General features: G+C 35.6%; 1 protein-coding gene across 1 annotated transcript in view; it reads left to right on the plus strand.

Annotated features, from left to right (window-relative positions):
• COG5 (component of oligomeric golgi complex 5) overlaps positions 1-14369 on the plus strand; it is a 268380-nt gene that overhangs the window by 168324 nt on the left and 85687 nt on the right. Inside the window, 1 exon segment of the mRNA XM_070469136.1 lies at positions 12572-12653. Coding sequence (XP_070325237.1) covers positions 12572-12653 — 82 coding nt within the window.

The raw sequence follows: 14369 nt of genomic DNA on the forward strand, positions 1-14369 counted from the left end.
GAGTGCTGAAGAATTGACACTTTTGAACTGTAGTGTTTAAGAAAACTCTTGAGAGTCCCTTGGACTGCAAGGAGATCCAACGAGTCCATCCTAAAGGAAATCAGTCCTGAATATTCATTGGAAGGACTGATGCTGAAGCTGAAACTCCAGTGCTTTGGCCACCTGATGCGAAGAACTGACTCACTGGAAAAGACCCTGATGATGGGAAAGATTGAAGGCAGGAGAAGGGGATGACAGAGGATGATATGGTTGGATGGCATCACATCAGTTTGAGTAAGCTCCAGGAGTTGGTGATGGACAGGGAAGCCTGGTGGGCTGCAATCCATGAGTTCACGAAGAGTCGGATACAGCTGAGTAACTGAACTGAACTAAACCTCGTAGATGGTGGTCAAAGCCATAGTAATAGGTAGAATTGGCTATGGAGAGAAAAGAAATGTACCTTGAAAATGCAATGTATAAAATTTATATAGAGCTCTGTTTTTTCCAAAGTGTGTATACAGTTTTACATGTAAAAAGACAGTTATAATTTCTATCCATCCTTTTTTAAAGTTTCATCCTTTAAACTATTTTTTGTACATTTTATATTGAACATATTTTATTAATATAGTAGTATTTATTTATAGTTTTGGAGAAGGAGATGTCAACCCACTTCAGTATTCTTGGTTGGGAAATCCCATGAACAAAAGAGCCTGGTGGGCTATAGTGCATGGGGTCGCAAAGAATTGGACATGATGTGGTGACTAAACAACAACAACAGATATATAATTTTAAACAAATAAGTAAACATATATTAGAATGTGTATTTAAAAATATTTACATTCACTAAGTTTAGGAAACATTGTAACAGAAGAGGCCACAGGGAGTACCTCAAGAGAATGAAGTCAAATGGAATATGATAAAGGAAGCCAAGAGAAAAGTTTGAAGGAGAATATGGTTCATACTAAATCTAATTTGACTGACAGTCTATTTAAACACCGGTCCACCATGCATTCTCAACAAGGGCAGTATTGACCCCAAGAGGAAGAAATGGTTCTGTTTTTTGGGGAAAAGGATAAACACAAACAATCACATATTACAATGGTTTTGAGTGCCCTCCAGAGTTCAATTCTACTACACCAAATCTTATTCCTTAGTATTTAGTATCTGTCATTAGGGAAAGACTAAGTTAAATTTAAATTAAGTTCAGTTACATTATATAATTATTTTAGTATAATATATGTTACATATGTATAATTAGTTTTCATTTTGGAGGTGAAATAATGAAAAGAAAGGTTGAGAAACACACTACAGTAAACTATGTGGAAAGGGTTTTAAAACCCTTTATTTTATTTTAATTTTAGCTCCTATAACTTTAAAACTCTTTTAACTTGATTATCTCTAGGGGAAAAGTGTGGGATAAGGGATTTGAATTTGAAGAGGAACTTTAAGTTTTTGCCATGTGTATTTCAGTACTGAATTTTTTACATCAAGAATTTATTCTTGCCTTTAGAATTAAGTTCAGTTCAGTTCAGTCACTTAGTCGTGTCCAACTCTTTGGGACCCCATGAATCGCAGCACACCAGGCCTCCCTGTCCATCACCAGCTCCTGGAGTTTAAGTTAGATTATCTTAATTACTCCTCCAAAAAATTAAAAAGAATAAAGGAAGCATCATGTTTAAGCCTGTCACCCAGAGATAACTTATGTTAACATTTTGTGTATGTTTTTTGTATTTAGCTCTACATTTTCATACGTTTTAACAAGTCCTATCTGTTCAGTCATCAGAAGTTAACTTTAATCTGTCTACTTTTCACTTCTCCCACTGCCACCTTATCTAAGCCCCCATTTCTTAAAACAGCAAGTAGATTGTACCATAAATATTCTTTTATTTTAGAACAATATACATATAAAAGCCAACATTTTGATTTTAAGTGGAATTCTTTTGGTTGCATAGGTGTTCTCATTTTGCTTTTTGGTGTTCATCTTAAAGTCCCTACTGAATTTCTATACCTTCCTTTTTTGTAATTAGAGCAAAATGTTGCTTCCTGAAGGCTCTTTTCCAGTAAAGATAACTTTTTTCTTTGCTTTATATTTGCTTCTCTAGGCTCCCTCTGCTTTCACCGAGAAGATGGTTAAGAGCTAATATAAAATTCATATCTGGTTTTTTTAATCGAGTCTTCAGGCTTTCTTACAACGTCATCTCTCCACAGAAATCTCTGGCACAGACTTGTTGCCAAACCTTTGACTTCCTCTTGTCCTTTGATTATAACTTAATTACCCCTGGTTCCCTCTCACCTTGTCTCATCCAGTTCCTCCATCCATCTGTCCTAAGTCGCTTCAGTCGTGTCTGACTCTTTGTGACCCTATGGACTATAGTTTACTGTCTTAAAAAAATCTCTCTGAATTGTTCCTTGCCTTCCCTTTCTGTATCAAAGATTGTATCATCTTCTTTGAATTTTATTAGGTTGTTGGTTGTATCTTCTCTTTTCTCAGATTTGTCCCTCTACTTTTGTTTGCGTTCTACATTTTATCCGTGTCTGGGGCATTCTCTGCTTTCTTCAATATCCACCTTTCCCACTTATGTCCTCCCAAGGACCTACCATCTAAACCCAAAACTGGAACAAAATCCTTGGTCCTCTCCCTCTCTGTAAGCATTTCTTTCCTTCATGCTGAGATTTCCATCAACTACTTGGTATCTCTATTTCTTACTTGTTTTGTTCCAAACCATTGAAATCAAGCTTCTGCTCCACTGAAACAGTTCTTACTAAAAGAATTACAATGCCCCAACTACCAAATCCTTATGCTCACTCCACTTTGTTCCTTTGAGGTAGTAATGACTTCTGCTTTCCCCTTTCACAAATACTGCATCTTTTCAGAATCCTTCAGCAGTTCGTCTACCTCCACCTGCCCTTCTTTTAAAAACATTTTATTATTAACATTTCAAACAAAAGCTAAAATAGAACCAAAAATAGAGCAGTGACTCCCTATGTATCCATCATTCAGTTTCATCAATCACTAACTTGTACCCGAGCTCTACCCAGTTCTCTTTCTCCACTCTAAATTATTTATTTCCCAACCTTTAAGTAGTATTGTTCCTCTGGGTCCTATCCTTTTCTTCTTTTGCCGTATACAATCTATAGAAAAGTCCACACATTCTAATAGTTTCTACCACCTTCAAATGGTGATAATACCTAAATTTATTTCTCCAGCTTAGATTTTATTCTTAAGCAAGAGAGTTGTATCTTTTCCATGTCCTAGATATCTTCACTCAGATGCCCCACAGGTTCTATCAGTAGAGGTGGTAGAGTCTGGATTTGAACTTTAATACCCTACTTTCAGGCTTCCTCTTCTTGACCACTGCTCTGTTCCTTTATTTAAATGGGAAAATGTAATTATGATGGGGAATATGGGGTGCAATAGATATATTTAATAGAACATACCAAACATAGGGTAACCAAGAGAAATGATACCTAAATTAACTGATGAAGGTTCTAGTTTAAAGGCTAATAACTGGGAGAAACTACAAAAGAACCATCAAGAACCTGAAAGAATTGGAGTGTGGTTGAATCTTTGATCTCAGTGGGGTGTAACAAGAGAAATAGACTGGGACAATTGAAAGATTATTGTTGACCCATGAAAAGATGCCGGGATTATTGGCCTCTGGAAGAGAAAAATTAAATCCAGGATCAGAGATGAAGCTTGGATCACTCAGAGCTTTTGTGCAATAGAGTTTTATTAAAGTATAAAAGGGATAGAGAAAGCTTCTGACATAGACATCAGAAGGGGGCAGAAAGAGTGCCCCCTTGCTAGTATTAGCAATGGAGTTATATACTCTCCAATTAGTTATTACAGTGAGTCAGAAGAATGTCTGGAGGTTGCAAAGAGACCCACTCCCACAATCCACATTTCAAGATAACAGGATTAGCCAGAAGGCCCTCAGGAAGGAGAAACTGTCCTCAAGCAGGATACATCGCTGCTGTATAATCCTTAGTACAGAGTCCAAACCCAGTCGTTAGTTATGTAATCATCAGTTCCAGGCTTAAAGATAAAAAGCTTTTATGTGACTAAGACTAAGGAAAGTAGAGGGAAAAAAAGTTTGTCCTTTTCTCCTCCTTGAGAATTCCAGACCCCTCTCCCTTTGGGGACCCTCGGACTTCTTATCAACCTACCTAGGAATTGACTCTCACAATCATACCATGTAAGGTTTTGTAAGTCAAGTTAAAGGCGACTGATACTTTAATAGGGCTTCCCAGGTGGTACTAGTGGTAAAGAACTTATCTGCCAATACAGGAGACATGAGAGATGTGAGTTTGATCCCTGGGTCAGGAAGATCCCCTGGAGGAGGGCATGGCAACCCAATCCAGTGTTCTTGGCTGGAGAATCCCATGGATAGAGGATTCTGGCAGGCTGCAGCCCATGGGGTTGCACAGAATTGGACATGACTGACTGAACTGACTTAGCACACACAACACTTTCAGCCAAACAGACTTGAGATCAAATCCCAACTCTGCCACTTTCTGTGTAATTCTAAGCAAGTCACTTTTTCTCTTTTACCTTTATTTTTACTCTGAAAAGGCACATAAAAATGTCATCCACTCATTCTCAAAATAAATATTTATTGTGTGCCTTTATGTCCAGGTCACATTCTCAATGTTATAATTAGAGTGGTAAAAAAGACAAAATGAGACCTCTGCTATTGTGGAGGTTATACTCTAGTGGTTGTTGTAAGATTTAAGTGAGATAACATTCAGCAATGCCTGTTACATAATGGATATTCAGAAAACATTAATTTCTTAGCCAAGGTTCACACACATTCTAGAGTATGGACACTTTGAGTTCTCTGAATAAGTTAAAAGTACATACTTTCTGGCTTTGAAGTTTTAAGTGACTTGTTGCTAAAAAGGAAGAAGTAGCCAGATTATCCGGGACCCTATGTTTTCTTCTAAAATGGCGTGTTTATGTCTTAGAATTTTCTTGTTTACTTTGGCAATTCTAAAAAGCCTTGAAGATTTCCTGTTATTTCTAGGAATCTATTTCAGTAATTCTGTAGAATTATAGAGATGAGTTGCCTCAAAGGAATTTATGGTTAGTTGTAGGAATAGATAATGACACATCCAAAATGAATAAATGAAAAGCCTCTAGAGAAGATAAAAGCAAACAAAAATAACCCACAGAACACAGAAAACAAAGGAAACACAATGAGATGATAAAAGCTGAAACAACCTATTAGTTAAACATATTTACCTATTAGTTAAACATATTTGGTTTGTAGTTTCCTTATTAAAAGACAAAACAATGTTTAAAAATAAAATAGATTTATAAGAGTCACACCAAAAAACAAACAACTTGAAAGAATAAAATAAATGGATTGATAAACATTTCTCAAATGAAAGTAATAGTGACAGTATTAATTTCAGATTAAAAAAAGACAAATAATGGTATGTAGAAAAAAGAGGGTCACGCAAACTTTTTATTACTAGTCTCTTCTAGAAATGATGCTGGAAAATTGGATGTTCATGTGCAAAATAAACTGTATTAAAACATCAATTCAAAATGAATTAAAACCCTACTGTATTAAAAAAAAAATTCAAAATGAATTAAAACCCTAAATGTAGGAACTAAAATTTTAACATAGTAGAAAACAGGGGGAAATCTTCATAACATTGCACTTGGCAGTGATTTAATGGATATAACACCAAAATCACAGGCTAGAAAAACAAATATAGGACTACATCAAACTTTGAAACTTCTCTGTGACAAAGGAAACAATAGAATGAAAAGGCAACCCACAGAATGAGAAGAAATATTTGCAAGCTATATATTTCGTAACGGGTTGATGTTCATAATATATAAAGAACTCCTACAGTTCAACAACAGTAACAAAAAACCAGGTAACTCAACTAAAAAAATGTATGAAGGACTTGAATAGACATACAAATAGACATTTCTTCAAAGAAGATATGCAAGTGACCACAAAGCAAATTAAAAGATCATCAGCACCACTAATCATCAGGAACTACAAATCAAAATCATAATGAGATATCACATGCACTGATTAGCATGATTTTTCAAAACAGAAAACAAGTGTTGGTGAGGATGTGGAGAAATCAGAACACTTGTACATCGTTATTAGGAATGTAAAATGGTGCAGCTGCTAAGAAAAACAGTGTAGAGTTTTCTCAAAAAAAGTAAAAATAGAATTAATGTATAATTCAGCAATCTCACTTCTGGAGATGGAGATCCAAAAGAATTGTAAACGGGATTTTAAAGAGAGATTTGCCCTGCAGTGTTCATTGCAGTGTTATTCATAATAGCCAAGAGATAGAAGCAATCAAACTGTCTGACCTAAAGAGACAAAAGACCTATATATAGAAAACTATAAAACACTGATGAAAGAAATCAAAGATGACACAAATAGATGGAGAAATTTACAGTGTTCATGGATCGGAAGAATCAATATAGTGAAAATGAGTATACAGTCCAAAGCAATCTGTAGATTCAGTGCAGTCCCTATCAAGCCACCAACGGTATTTTTCACAGAACTAGAACAAATAATTTCACAATTTGTATGGAAATACAAAAAACCTCAAATAGCCAAAGCAATCTTGAGAAAGAAGAATGGACCTGGAGGAATCAACCTGCCTGACTTCAGGCTCTACACAAAGCCACAGTCATCAAGACAGTATGGTACTGACAAATAGACAGAAATATAGATTAATGGAACAAAATAGAAAGCCCAGAGATAAATCCACAAACCTATGGACACCTTATCTTTGACAAAGGAGGCAAGAATATACAGTGGAAAAAAAGACAACTTCTTTAACAAGTGGTGCTGGGAAAACTGGTCAACCACTTGTAAAAGATGAAACTAGAACACTTTCTAACACCATACACAAAAATAAACTCAAAATGGATTAAAGATCTAAATGTAAGACGATAAACTATAAAACTCCTAGAGGAAAACATAGGCAAAACACTCTCTGATGTAAATCACAGCAAGATCCTCTATGACCCACCTCCCAGAGTAATGGAAATAAAAGCAAAAATAAGCAAATGGGACTTAATTAAACTTAAAAGCTTTTGCACAACAAAGGAAACTATAAGCAAGGTGAAAAGACAGCCTTCAGATCAGGAGGAAATAATAGCAAATGAAGCAACTGAAAAATAATTAATCTCCAAAATATACAAGCATCTCCTGCAGCTCGATTACAGAAAAATAAATGACCCAATCAAAAAATGGGCCAAAGAACTAAACAGACATTTCTCCAAAGAATACATACAGATGGCTAACAAACACATGAAAAGATGCTCAACTCCACTCATTATCAGAGAAATGCAAATCAAAAACACGATGAGGTACCATCTCAAGCGGTCAGAATGGCTGCTAACCAAAGGTCTACAAACAATAAATGCTGGAGAGGGTGTGAAGAAAAGGGAACCCTCTTACACTGTTGGTGGGAATGCAAACTAGTGCAACCACCATGGAGAACAGTATGGAGATTCCTTAAAAAACTGGAAATAGAACTGCCATGTGAAATCAAGAAAATTAGAGGTACCAAGGGAACATTTCATGCAAAGGTGGGCAAAAAAAAAAAAAAAGATGGGCTCAATAAAGGACATAAATGGACCTAACAGAAGCAGAAGATATTAAGAAGAGGTGGCAAGAATACACAGAAGAACTGTACAAAAAGATCTTCATGACCCAGATAATCACAATGGTGTGATCACTCACCTAGAGCCAGACATCCTGGAGTGTGAAGTCAAGTGGGCCTTAGGAAGCATCACTATGAACAAAGCTAGTGGAGGTGATGGAATTCCAGTTGAGCTATTTCAAATCCTATAAGATGATGCTGTGAAAGTGCTGCACTCAATATGCCAGCAAATTTGGAAAACTCAGCAGTGGCCACAGGACTGGAAAAGGTCAGTTTTTATTCCAGTGCAAAAGAAAGGCAATGCCAAATAATGCTCAAACTAATGCACAATTGCACTCATCTCACACGCTAGTAAAGTAATGCTCAAAATTCTCCAAGCCAGGCTTCCGCAATACATGAACCATGAATTTTCAGATGTTCGAAGTGGTTTTAGAAAAGGCCGAGGAACCAGAGATCAAATTGCCAACATCCGCTGGATCATCGAAAAAACAAGAGAGTTCCAGAAAAACATCTATATCTGCTTTATTGACTATGCCAAAGCCTTTGACTGTGTGGATCACAATAAACTGTGGAAAATTCTGAGATGGGAATACCAGACCACTTGACCTGCCTCTTGAGAATCCTGTATGCAGGTCAGGAAGCAACAGTTAGAACTGGACATGGAACAACAAACTGGTTCCAAATAGGAAAAGGAGTATGTCAAGGCTGCATGTTGTCACCCTGCTTATTTAACTTATATGCAGAGTTACATCATGAGAAACTCTGGGCTGGAGGAAGCACAGGCTGGAATCAAGATTGGTGGGAGAAATATCAATAACCTCAAATATGCAGATGACACCACCCTTATGGCAGAAAGTGAAGAGGAACTAAAAAGCCTCTTGATGAAAATGAAAGAGGAGAGTGAAAAAACTGACTTAAAGCTCAACATTCAGAAAACTAAGATCATGGCATCTGGTCCCATCACTTCATGGCAAATAGATGGGGAAACAGTGGCTGACTTTATTTTCCTGGGCTCCAAAATCACTGCAGATAGTGACTGTAGCCATGAAATTAAAAGGCGCTTGCTCCTTGGAAGGAAAGTTATGACCAACCTAGACAACATATTAAAAAGCAGAGACATTGCTTTGTCAACAAAGGTCTGTCTAGTAAAGGCTATGATTTTTCCAGTGGTCATGTATGGATGTGAGAGGTGGATTGTAAAGAAAGCTGAGCACTGAAAAATTGATGCATTTGTACTGTGTTGTTGGAGAAGACTCTTGAGAGTCCCTTGGACTGCAAGGAGATCCAACCAGTCCATCCTAAAGAAGATCAGTCCTGGATGTTCATTGGAAGGACTGATGCTGAAGCTGAAACTCCAATACTTTGCCCACCTGATGCGAAGAGCCGACTCACTGGAAAAGACCCTGATGCTGGGAAAGATTGAGGGCAGGAGGAGAAGGTGAAGACAGAAGATGAGATGGTTGGATGGCATCACTGACTCAATGGACATGGTGTTTGGGTGGACTCCAGGAGTTGGTGATGGACATGGTGGTCGCAAAGAGTCGGACACTACTGAGCGACTGAACTGAACTGATGACCCAGCATTCCCACTGCTGGGCATACATACTGAGGAAACCAGAATTGAAAGAGACACGTCTACCCCAGTGTTCATCACAGCACTGTTTATAATAGCCAGGACATGGAAGCAACCCAGATGTCCATCGTCAGACAAGCAGATAAGAAAGGTGTGGTACATATACACAATGGAATATTACTCAGCCATTAAAAAGAATATATTTGAATCAGTTCTAATGAGCTGGATGAAACTGGAGTCTATTATACAGAGTGAAGAAGGTCAGAAAGAAAAATACCAATACAGTATACTAACACATATATATGGAATTTAGAAAGATGGTAACAATGACCCTATATGCGAGACAGCAAAAGAGACACAGATGTATAGACCAGTCTTTTGGACTTTGTGGGAGAAGGCAAGGGTGGAATGATTTGAGAGAATAGCACTGAAACATATATATTATCATATGTGAAACAGATTGGCAGTCCAGGTTTGATGCATGAGACAGGGTGCTCAGGGATGGTGCACTGGGATGACCCTGAGGGATGGGATGGGGAGCGAGGTGGGAGGGGGGTTCAGGATGGGGAACACATGTACCCCCATGGCTGATTCATGTGAATGTATGGCAAAAACCACTACAATATTGTAAGGTAATTAGCCTACAATTAAAACAAATAAATTTAAAAAAAAGAAATGTTGCTTAAAAAAAAAAGAAAATATGTTACAGGCACAGACATACATGTGTACATACATACAATGGAATATTGTTTAGTCTTAAACAAGATGCTAAAGATGGTTGAAACTTTACATCATGCTAAATGTAACAGTCTGATCACAAAAAACACACATATTTTGTATAGTTACATTCTTCGAAAGTAGATAGGTAGTTTGCAGGGGCTAGGGGAGAATGAAAATGGGAGTAGTTCATTTGTTATATAGTTTCAGATTTGCAAGATCTCAAAGTTGCAGAGATCTGTTGCACAACAGTGTCCATGGAATTAACACTACTGTCATCCTCAAAGTGGCTAAGATGGTAAATTTTGTGTTTTTTAACCACAATTTTAAAAGGACAGGAATCATTTTATGCATTGTTTTCTATGAATTAAAAAAAAAAATAAGAGCTGGATAGTAAGTATTTTGTTAATTTAAATGAAGGGTATTAATTGCCTTTTATTCACTCAGCTACATGATTCTGTAGATTTCCTTATTGGAAACATTGGGCTATTGCATTAATATATTTTGTCATATTTATATGACATACAATATGTCATACATATGTCATATTGCTGACATAAATCCAACTTGTTTAGGTAGATAATTCAAAAAACAAAGTCAATTTACTATTATACCTGAGAATTTTGTATTTGTATGCTTAAGCAAGATTGACCTATTTTCATTTAAGTGTGTGTGTGTGTGTATAGAAGCATATATATATATGCACGTGTATGTGTGTGTGTATATATATATATATATATATAGTCATTAAATGTTCTGCATCTTAGCTTTCAGATTTTTACTATTATGATATTACCTGTGGACTTGTCATATATGGCCTTTATTATGTTGTGATAATTTCCTAGCTTGTTGAGTGGTTTTATCATGAAAGTGTGTTGAACTTGTCTAATGCTATTTTGTCTATCAGTTGAGATGATCATGTGGTTTTGTCCTTCATTTTGTTAATGTGATGTATTATAGTGATTCTTTAATTTGATGAAAAAGTTTTTTAAACTAAAGTTTATAATCAGTTACAATGTTGCATTAGTTACAGTACAGCAAAGTGATTCAGTTATAGTTTTATATATAGTATATATAGATACTTCTGCATATTCTTTTCCATTAGAATTTATTGCAAGATATTGAATGTAATTCCTTGTGCTATTATAGGTCCTTGTTGGAAAAACATCCATTTTAGGCTATATGATATACAGTGCATCTGCTTACCAATGCAGGAGACATAGGAGATGCAGGTTTGATCTCTGGGTCCGGAAGATCCCCTGGAGGAGGAAATGGCAACCCATTTCAGTATTCTTGCTTAGAACATTCCAGGGACAGAGGAGCCTGGCAGACTGCAGTCCATAGGGTTGCAGAGTCGGACACCACTGAGCAACTGAGCATGCTCACATACAGTATACATATTGCATAAAATCTTGGTGATCTGAATCTGCTTTCTGATCCCTAAGTAAGAAACTAGCAATTATTTGATTTTCCTCTTTTTGTGATACACAATACCCATTTGAAATCAAAACAAAAGACTTACTAAAGAAACAAATAACAAGGAAAATAGATATGTATGTAGATATAGAAGTGAGAAATCAGTATTTTTCATAGTTCATTTTCTTTATAACCTTGAAAAGTAGAATTTCATTTTTGCAAGTGCAAAACTAAAACAGAATTAATGAATTTCTTAATTATTCTTTTTTATGAGAGTAGTCATATTTGAGCATTATACATATTTATGTGATTAAAGTGAGCCATGTGAAATTGGCATTTTTGTACTTCAAAAATAGAATATCAACAATTTGATATTATATACCACACATGTAGAAGTACATTAAAGGACTTGTTAAAATTTCTAGAAGTGCCATTTTACTTTAACAGTATTAAAATGCTTTCTTATTTTAACAAATGATACTAAACTAATGTTTATCCTTTCTTGTACTAATTACTTTCTAAAATATGTATTAACAGTTGGATGATAGTATCCTGCTAAGCTGAGTAATAGTAATTTGTACTCAGTTGTATCCTACTCTTGTGACCCCATGGACTGTAACCTGCCAGGCTCCTCTGTCCATGAAATTTTCCCAGCAAGAATACTGGAGTGGGTTGCCATTTCTTATCCCAAATAGTAATTTCTGTGACTTAAAAAAGAAAACACAAAATTATATCTATTATTCAGGCAGTTCTCTTTTGTAGTTGGTGAATTATATCCTGCTGGTCAGTCTTAATCTAAGTATGCTTGTTCTTCATTTTCTTATGGTCACACAGATTGCCTTTTGTATATGAAATGATGATAATTATTATAGTAATAACATTCACTGAGGGTTTATTACATGTTAAGAACTGTCCCAAGAGTTCACTTTTAAAAACTTTAAAAATCCTCTTAATAATTCTGCACTGTAGGTACTGTTACCATAGTCATACAATGATTTAGCAACTTGCTCAAGCTCACGCCGCTGGTAAGTAGCAGAGAAGGATGGTGACTGATTATCTGAACATGAGACCTGATTTGAATCATCTATACATTTCTACTTAGTTACTTAATAATTTCATTGTTTGATAGATGTCTTAGGAATTTTGACTTAAATACATTTTTGATACATTGTCAATGCTATATCTTATCCATTATCATTAAAAAAAATAATACACCCCCCTTTTTTTGGGCCACAGGATGGACAGGCTGAAATTTTATATACATTTTGGAATTCAGTTACTCAAGCACTTTCTTCTCAATTTCAGACAGCAACAAATTGTAAGTATAGTATTTATTTTGCAAATTGATTTCGAAGTTTTTCAGTTACTTCAAGAAGTTTTGATCTGTTGGTTTATAGAACATATCTTTCAGAAACTCCCGGGTAATTGTCACTTCTTATGTTACCTGTATGTTCAGTTATATAAGCAATAAGTTCTTTTCTTTACTTTTAAAATACTTAGGATATGAAATGAAATTCTTCAGAAGAGTAAGTTAATTCTCCATAATTCAATCAGGGGAACTCTGAATTTTTTCTGTGTGAAAGGATGTTTGATGTTGAAGAATTTTATTAATGCTTGTAGAGTATTTTAATTAGAGTATTTTAGTTCCTAACTAAGAGATATTAAGACACAGAGACTTTTTTCTTTTTGTAAAAATGAAGATTTGATGAATGAACAGGTGAAATGCCCACATCATGAGTTAAAAGTTACTTAACCAAATATGATCCAAAAATTTTCTCTGTTTTTGTCATGAAATAATGGCAGAAGGTAGCTCTAAACAGTGAAATACACAAACTAGCTAATATCATGGAAGTGTTTTTGTCTAAGCACTGAATGTAAGAGCATTAAATGTATGGAGACTTTTTAAAAGACTTTTGAGAGTGTGTGTGTAGTTAAATTTTTATCCACAAACATTTACTGAAAGTACTCGTATATTGAAGCATTACTGAGTCCCTGGCAGTCCTGGGTGAGTAACCACAGGACCTGCTTTCCTGCTTCTGTTTGTAACGAGCTGTGCAGCAAGGTAGTGACCACAGAGGTCTTCATTCCTGTGTGGCTGCAGAGAACTTGCAGGGGGTTTATTTAGGACTGATTCTCTCCATTTTCTTCTACAAATCACTCTACTCTGAGAATACTGTGCTTTTCTCTGCTCTATGTATCTGTTTGGTCATCTTTTTTAATATGTAATTTACATGTATTTACCAACTTTGAGCAGAGGATTCTATGAGTTTTTGACAAGTGTTTACATCCTTATAATTGCCATTATAAGACATAGAACATTTTCATCACCCCCAAATGTCCTTCATGTACTCATAGTCAATTTCTTATTCCTGCCTCTTGGCTCCTGGCAGCTAATGGTAAGTTTTCTGTCAGCATAAGTTAGCTTTTCATAGATTTTGATAAAACTGGACTCATGCAGTATGAGAACTTTCATAGCAATGTATAGTTATTTTAAGATTTATTCATGTTGTTGCATGTTCCAGGAGTCTATTTTTATTTCTGACTAAACTTTCATTGTATAGATATATGCTATTTGTCTATTCCCCAGTTGGGGGATAACTGGGTTATTAAAGTTTGAGGTTATCATGAGTAAAGCCACTGTAATCCTTTACATACAGATCTTTTGTAGACATATGTCTTCATTCTCTTGGGTAAATAGTTGAGTGGAATTTCCTTATCATTTGATACGTATATGTTTACCTTCAAATAACTGCTGAACTGTTTCCTAAGATGAATGTATGGTTTTTCATCCACATCAACAATGTATGATAATTCCTCTACCTTTTTATCAATCCATGATATTGTTATTTTACTTTTAGCCATTCTTGTGTTTAGTAGATTTTCATTGTGGTTTTAACTTCCACTGGCCTAAAGACTAGTGATAACTGTATTTTCACATTTATTTTCCATCTGTATATCTTTATTAATCAAGTGTTTCTAAGAAGTATTGACCTCTTAGCTTTATTTAATTTTTTAGCTTATTGCTTGTCCTCTT

Source organism: Odocoileus virginianus, chromosome 1 (genome assembly GCF_023699985.2).
Source record: "Odocoileus virginianus isolate 20LAN1187 ecotype Illinois chromosome 1, Ovbor_1.2, whole genome shotgun sequence".
Lineage (NCBI taxonomy): Eukaryota > Metazoa > Chordata > Mammalia > Artiodactyla > Cervidae > Odocoileus > Odocoileus virginianus.